The sequence below is a fragment of the Cololabis saira genome, chromosome 12, assembly GCF_033807715.1.
Source record: "Cololabis saira isolate AMF1-May2022 chromosome 12, fColSai1.1, whole genome shotgun sequence".
Taxonomy (NCBI): domain Eukaryota; kingdom Metazoa; phylum Chordata; class Actinopteri; order Beloniformes; family Belonidae; genus Cololabis; species Cololabis saira.
In genome coordinates this window covers 47,666,240-47,674,485 of record NC_084598.1, presented here as the reverse complement: position 1 = coordinate 47,674,485, position 8,246 = coordinate 47,666,240, and the positions used below count along the sequence as shown (strand labels likewise).

At 42.8% G+C, this 8,246-nt stretch overlaps 1 protein-coding gene across 1 annotated transcript in view; it reads right to left on the bottom strand.

Annotated features, from left to right (window-relative positions):
• LOC133456451 (protein NLRC3-like) overlaps positions 1–7,342 on the bottom strand; it is a gene marked incomplete at its 3' end in the record, with an annotated part of 42,684 nt that extends 35,342 nt beyond the window's left edge. The window contains exons 1-2 of the mRNA XM_061734926.1: positions 7,213–7,342; positions 247–430 (exon numbers count right to left, since the gene is read on the bottom strand). Of these exons, the coding sequence (XP_061590910.1) occupies positions 247–395 (149 nt within the window). The remainder of the gene's footprint in view (positions 1–246; positions 431–7,212) is intronic.
• Positions 7,343–8,246: the final 904 nt, after the last annotated feature.

The following is an 8,246-nucleotide window of genomic DNA, read 5'->3' as shown; positions in this document are numbered from 1 at the left end:
ATGTCCTAAAACTGCTGCAGACTCTCCTGGACCGATTTGGAGAGGTGGTTTCATCCTGAACCAAACTTTGGTCTCTGAACCAGCAGGACCACGCGGTTGAGGAACACAGAAGACTCCGTTGTTGAAAAACAGGAACAAGACGGAGAAAATGATGTTTGAAGAAACTAAAACTTCAAATAAACCACCACTTACAGAAAATACGCAGTCATGATGAGTCGTAGAATCAGTTACCAACAGTTGTCTTACTTTGTGTCTGAAGGTCCAGGTTCTTCACTGAAGTGTAGAGGTAAATCTTTAGACAGGTCACTCTTCATAGAGACACTGATGGATCCTGGAGACTCTGGTCTCTCCTCCTCTTCCTCCACACAATCCTCCATCTTCTGGACTTCAGTCATTCAGAGACATGAACCAGAAACACCGACCTTTGAATCTGTAGACAGAAACTTTATTAAAACACCACTAATCATGAAATACATTCTTTCACCCACTTTTCCCGAAGGACTTTGTCAAAACTCATGAGGCTGAAGAAAGAGGTTTTACTGGTACTGACGATAAGAGAGAATTGAAACTGAGTCGACTCTAATTTGATTCCAATCTGTGAAGCTGAGTATTCCCCTGGAGAAGAAATCTTCTGTTTCATTAAAAAGTCAAAGAACGACTGGTGAAGTCATCCAGGAAACCACTTCTTCACTCATTCACACTAAAGACCAGCCCGAACGTTACCTGCTCGTGTTCAGTTTTCTACACAAGAACATCAGAGTTTATTCTGGATCCAGTCATGAAGGTGAGTCTGAGATCAGGGGTGCGTTTCCCAAAACCACCGTTGATGACGATGTTCACCACTAACATAGTTGGACCCACGCAGGAACGATACGAGTGTTTCCTGAATCCACAGCTGGAATGATGGAGGGAAGGACGTTGGTACCTACATAGAACCATCACGGTTCAGAGACTCAGCTGTTTCCAAAAACACCGTTCAGACCAATGTTCACAAACACGGTTGTTAAGTTGTTTGGTTGTAACGACAGATCTGGACCTGCGGGGAGAAGATTAGTTCCTGGTTGTTACTTTATCAATGATGGAAGTCGTAGTGGACGGCAGGTGGAACCCACCGATGGAAGTTCACCTTTAACATCCAGTCCATCATCCGGTTCACCTGGAAGAACATCAGCTGCTGTTGTGAACCTTTATGAGGTTCCATTTGGACCAGGAATGTTCTTAAACTCATTGTTTGTCTACTGATCATCCAGCTAAGACATTAGTTTGTGTTTCTATCACTTCTAACTGTGTTTTATTCGTAACAAAGCTCTTTAAACCTCAGTGTGATAGTGGATGTGTGATGTCGGGTGTTGGGAGGAAACGTAGACCAACCTGTGAGTGTGTCATGTGATCAGAGCCAGAATACTCGTTAAACTTCCCAGACAGAATTCAAACACGTGATCATAAAAGTGAGTGAATGAACTTGTGTCATGGTGAGTTACAGTCATGCTGGAATGTTAGGAGACTGGAAGCTAACAGAAATGTTCGGTAACCCTTTCTTTTACAGTACAGTAATAACCAGGTAATACCATGGTAATTACACTGTAATTACCTAGTAGTACCTTGTATTTACAAGGTAATTACATGGTAACTACCGGGTAATTTACCCAGTAAGTACTAGGTAATTATTATGTATTTTCTTGTACCATGTAATTATGTGTATTTACCATGTAATAACATGGTAAATACCTGGTTGTTTAAACTAAACATTACTATGTAATTACAAAGACATTAGATGGGAACTATGAGGGAAATTACAGGTATTTACTAGGTTAATATTGGTAACTACCAGTCAATTTACCATGTAATTACTCTGAAATTACATTAATTATTTCTAAGTAAGTACCAGGTAATTACTAAGTATTTTTCTGCAAACTACCAGGAAATGATAACCTATATTTGAGGTAGTTACCAGCTAATTACACTTCAATGACCATGTAGTTACCTTGTACTTACTCTACATTTCATGGATAACTACCGGGTATTTACCCATTCATTATTGATTTATGTATTATCAATGGATTGGTGCAGGTACCCCCGAGGGTGTAAATGACTCTATTGACCTGGTAATTAACCTGATAGTTACCATGTTTTACCTGGTAATCCAGGTACTTACCTTGTAGTTACTTGCCCAGTAATTCTATTTCCTAAGTATTTACCCAATAAGTACAGACATTTTTACCTGGTTTTACTCAGTAATTAAAGTGAAACTGGACTGTAAAAGAAAGCGTGTGTTGTTTCCATAATATTACCTGGTAATTGTAGATTATAATTACAAAGATTTGAATAATTGGCAAAACGTCTGATAATTACCGTATTTTCGCGACCATAAGGCACAACTTTTTTTTTTTTTTTTTTTTTTAAATGTGCCGGGCGCCTTAAGAAACGGTGCGCCGTGTCTATTACCTGAATTACGGTAATGTCAGGTCGGCCACCATGAGAAGGTAAAAAGAGAAGGGGGCGGGTGAAGCTGAATGAGACCATCCACTGAGCTGTTTAATGCGAAACAGATGATGAAGACTTTTAAGGATTTGCTTGATGTGTAAAGTGAAATAAAATACAATCAAACTAAGTTTTGCTCCGCTCTATTTAAATAAGCACACTTGTGTGTGAGTGTTCTGCAGCGCCGGCTGGTCGGAACCGTCCACATTCCCCGGTTAAAGCAGCGGCTGCAGCAGCGCGGTGATGGTCGCTGCTGCAGCCGACTTCCTGGTTCCCCAAGCGGGTCCGATGACCTGGTTCCCGGCCGCTTTAAGAGCAGAGATTTCTGGGGTCTGTCTCAGGTCAGATCAGCTTCACTTTCCGAGATTTGCAGCCAAATCTGTCGGTTACAAACCCGGTACCGGATCCCGACATGCGCGTGTGTGTATTCGCGGCGCGACACACAGATTCTCATGTAGGCTATGTGGTGCTGGACTGGCGCAGCTGATGGACAGAAACTTATGGTGATTTTTAAAAGAAAAACTTTGCATAAGAGGTTTCCAGCCGGAGTCATTATAAGGGTGAATGAAAAGAGGGGGCTGGATGAAGGGATGATGATGATCAAGAAGCTGAGACAGGTCTGGCGCAGCTGAATTAACGGAGCTCCTGTCGGATACAAACCCCGGTACCGGCTCCCCGACAGCGCGTGTGTGTGAGCGGGTCCAGCGCGAGGGTCCCGGGACGCGGGACCCGGGACCGCCGCGGGACCAGCGCGGGGGGGGGGGGGGCGGACCGGGACCCGGGACCCGGTCCAGCGCGAGGGAGCAGACGGGGAGCGGACCCGGTCCAGCGCGGGGGAGCAGACGGGGAGCGGGACCCGGGACCGCCGCGGTCGGGATTTTTAAAAGAAAAGCGTTCCCTAAAGAGACTTTTCCAGCCAGAGTGAAATGAAAAGGGCTGGATGGATGAGGAAATGATCAGTGGCTGAGACAGGTTTGTGCAGCAACCCGGTGGTTTTTTTAAATTCTTTAATGCAGAAACAGAATATGAACCTTTGAAGGGTTTGATTGATGTGAAAAGTGAAATAAAATATCAAACTAAGTTTTGCTTCTGCTGTATTTTTAGCGCGTGTGTGTTTTGCAACGCGTGTCTGTGCAGCTCCGTCTCCGTAGACGGCGCCTTTTGGGTCGGTGCGCCGTATGTGTGTTTTAAAACCAAAAATGACACACAAAACTGAGGGTGCGCCTTTCCACACAGTGCGCCATATGGTCGCGAAAATACGGTACCTCCACTTTACCCCGCAATTAGAAAGTTGGACCACACCCCCTCACATATACCCCCTCACACACACAAGGCTGAAATTCTAGACTCTGTATCAGGAGGTGACTTTCATCCACTGTGCCGAGTTTCAGATCTGTGTGACCTTCGGAAGTGTCAAAGGTCACCGCGTGTGTTGCTTTTCGGGCCTGCTAGGCCTATTTCGTGTCTTTTTTGCATAGTTTACTAACGCTTTGAGCTAGGAGGCTGAAATTCTAGACTCTGTATCAGGAGGCGACTCTCATCCACTGTGCCGAGTTTCAGATCTGCGCGACCTTCGGAATTGCCAAAGGTCACCGTGTGTGGTGCCTTTTTCAGGCCTTTTTTGTGTGTTTTTTGAAAGATTCACTAATGCTTTGAGCTGGGAGGCTGATTTTTGACTATGTTGCAATGCAGAAGGCCCTTTGCTAGGATCTTTTGGTCCCGTGACTGTACACCTTCCACAAAGATAGTTGGCGTTGCAGAGGGTTCACAGAGTTCAGACTTGGCAAGCCCAATCTAGGCCCCATATGGAGGCCACAGGTCAAGTTTTACTTGGTTTGGTCAAATGTTGTGGCAACGGCGTCCGTTCAAATGTTGGAAAAGGTGAAGTTTCAAAGCCCCGCCCATCATAAAGTACAGGTCTGATCCGCACCAAACTAAGGTCTGTCTGTTCAGGGGATGCCCCCAAACAACATATAAAAAATTCAGACTCCTAGCTAAAGGCGTTAGTGAACTATGCAAAAAAAGACACAAAATAGGCCCTGTTCCATTAGTCAGGAGGCTCTCAGACCTATACGTTTCTACACCCTCCTAACCAGCCAGGACGTTTTGGAGGAAACACTGTTGCAGAAGTCATAGAAATCTGAATTTTTTATATGTTGTTTGGTGGCATCCCATGAACAGCGAACTATGCAAAAAAAGACACGGAGTACTATTCTGGCTTGGATGATGTTACACCTGGGTATGAATTTACTGCTATAAACAACAATCTGCTTACCACTGAAACCGACAGACTGGGTGAGTTTTCAGTTAGATCACCGATAGTGATCTCCCCAACCGTTTTGCCATTTTCTGGGACAAATCATGCGCAAAAGACAAAGTCTGTATCATCAAACATGCCAAAACGCAAGATAAATCCTGCAATTGTGAAGCACCGCGGTTTTAAACTTTTAAGGACAGTGAACCAGGCTCGTATTCTGTGGGACCCACGAGCTAAACCAAGCGGGTTGTTAGGCGGACATTTAAATATTCCAAGTGCTATTCCAAAAAGTGAACAACTACAACATCTTCTATATGAATCAAACTTGGACTTCCTATGCTTATCAGAGACATGGCTACATGTAAACTCCCCTGCTGACGTTTTAAAAGTGCACGGCTATAATATGTTCAGACGGGACAGAACTGAGGGCCGGGGTGGGGGTTTGTTATTTTATGTCAAGGACAGTATAAACTGTAAGCAGATACAATGGTCTTGTATTAACGACTTGGAATGTATTGGCCTCAAATTAACCCTTTCAACCCAAATGTCATTTACTATGATTGGAATTTATAGACCACCATCTGCTAAAAAGGTTGTAAAAGAACTCAGAAAGGCTAAAGCAACATTTTTCATTAATGCAATTAGTGAAGAGAGGGGTAATACCAAAGAAATCTGGCAGAATTTGAAGAAATTTGGGCCGCTCGGTGGCGCAGTGGGTTAAGCAGCGGCTCATATACTGAGGCTACAGTCCTCCTGCAGCGGTCGCAGGTTCAAATCCAGGCCTGCGCACCTTTGCTGCATGTCATCCCCGATCTCTCTCTCTACCCCTTTCATATCTGCAGCTTGAATAAAGGGCCACTAGAGCCCAAAAAAATCTTTAAAAAAAAATAATTTGAAGAAATGAACAGGGAAACCCATCAGTAATAGAACAATTGAACTAAATATAGAAGGAGATGTGACCAGTGATCCAGGTAAAGTGGCAGCAGCATTTAATAATTATTTTATTGATTCTATACAAAGTTTGACTCAGAATTTCTCTAGTTCAAATTATCCTGTTATTCCTCTAAATAGTGATGCTCCCAGTCTATCGTTTAGAGAAGTGACCAACTCCAAAGTACATGCGATTATTTCCTCTCTCAAAGGTTCAAGAGCAAAGGATGTATATGGGATGGATACAGTTTTTATCAAAACTCATAAGGACGCACTCATTCCCCCTGTATGAAATATTGTTAATTGGTCCATCAATGAAGGAGTGTTTCCAGGTGCCTGGAAAACGGCAATAATTACACCCGTCTTTAAATCAGGTGATCATATGGCTGTTAGTAATTACAGACCTATTAGTATTCTTCCGGCAGTATCCAAAATTGCAGAAAAATGGATTTCTGAACAGATAAACTTATATTTGAATGGTACTTCCTTCTCACTGCATCCTATGCAATTTGGATTTCGAAGATTCCTTCTCTAAAAACATCAAACAGTGGTTAGTGGAAATTCAAACATGCTGTCATTATCTGGTATAGGGCTCAGCTTATTGTTTTTATACCTGTTTGTGTTTATGTGCTTTTATGTGAGCTAATGTGTTTCCAATGTTGGAGCTTCAAATAACATCATTCAAACTTCCATAAAACACTTCAGATGACGCAGAGAGAAGAGTCTAAAGTCTAAAGTACACACACACACACACACACACACACACACACACACTCGCACACTCTTATCTTGGTCATAAAGCTGTGTATTAACAGCCATCATGACACACACACACACACACACACACACACACACACACACACACACACACACACACACACACACACACACACACACACACACACACACACACACACACACACACACACACACACACACAGGTTTATGGTGGGGAGTGTTTTCTCTGTGACGACGGAGAAACTCCTGTTTTAATCCCCCCCCCATTTACCTGAATGTTTAAACTAAAGCATCAAAGTTTTGGGAACTAATTGAATCAAATCTGATCAAACTTGGAGCAGCTTGGAGAAGCTCTGAGAACGTTACACATCCGTCTGTGGAGACGACGTCACAGCAGAAAAACCCTGGAATCCTTCTAAACTTCTGTGTTTCCATCTGAACCCAAACCTCAGATCTCACTCACACCTCAGCTGGACTCCAACCAGAACCACAGAAATGACATTTAAACAGCAGAAGAAGAAAGAACCAACACTAACCTGAATGACATTTAAACAGCAGAAGAAGAAAGAACCAACACTAACCTGAATGACATTTAAACAGCAGAAGAAGAAAGAACCAACACTAACCTGAATGACATTTAAACAGCAGAAGAAGAAAGAACCAACACTAACCTGAATGACATTTAAACAGCAGAAGAAGAAAGAACCAACACTAACCTGAATGACATTTAAACAGCAGAAGAAGAAAGAACCAACACTAACCTGAATGACATTTAAACAGCAGAAGAAGAAAGAACCAACACTAACCTGGTCTCTGCTGCTCCGTCCACCAACATGGAGTCTGAACTCTGAATACTTTTATCAGTTAAACTCAGATCAGAGAGACTCCTCCTCTACAGGTGCAATAAAACAGGTAAGGTGACTTTCAAGAAGTGTGTGTGTGTGTGTGTGTGTGTGTGTGTGTGTGTGTGTGTGTGTGTGTGTGTGTGTGTGTGTGTGTGTGTGTGTGTGTGTGTGTGTGTGAAAGAGAGAGAGAGAGAGAGAGAGAGAGAGAGAGAGAGAGAGAGAGAGAGAGAGAGAGAGAGAGAGAGAGATTTTTAATAACCCTTTATTTTCTATTCAATCATGACATTTTAAAACACTTCAGAATATCAAAAACAGAACTCATTATAATAACACATAGTTAAAAACCAACTGTCCCTCCACAACAGAGCACAGAGCCTCATTGAAACACCCCTGTAAGATAAAAAACTCATCATCATTCATGAGTGAGTAGAACCCAAAGTCCACTCTGATTGTGTCTTTTACCAATGCCTTAAACATGGGCAGAAGCCCCTCCCCTGATTCATTCAACACCTGATTCTTCCTGCTTTTGTAAACGGACAGTTTGGCCTGTCCCACAACAAAGTTCAATAACTGCCACTTCTTTGCATTTTCTTTTTTGTACCCAGCACCAAGAACAAAAGCCATTTTACACCACTCCTCACCACAGTTTAAAAAAATAATTTTCTAAATTTCAAACAGTTCTTCTAATCTGTAACATTCCATAAAACAATGGAAAATAGTTTCCGGCTCGTCACAGAAAGGGCACTTAGTGGACACTGAGGGATTCAACCTAGAAACAAAGCTGTTAACACCCAGAGCTCCCTTCAATATCCTCCACTGTAGATCCCCTGATCTTTTGTTTAAGGGTGGCTTATATAGCACCCTCCACACTGGTTTGCAATCGTCCTCCATCTTTAATGTCTCTCTCCATACAGTGTCGGTTTTCCCACTCAACTGTTCTTTGTTCAGAGCTTTAACACAGTGTTTGTACATAGCTTTCCCCCTCAGCATGTACA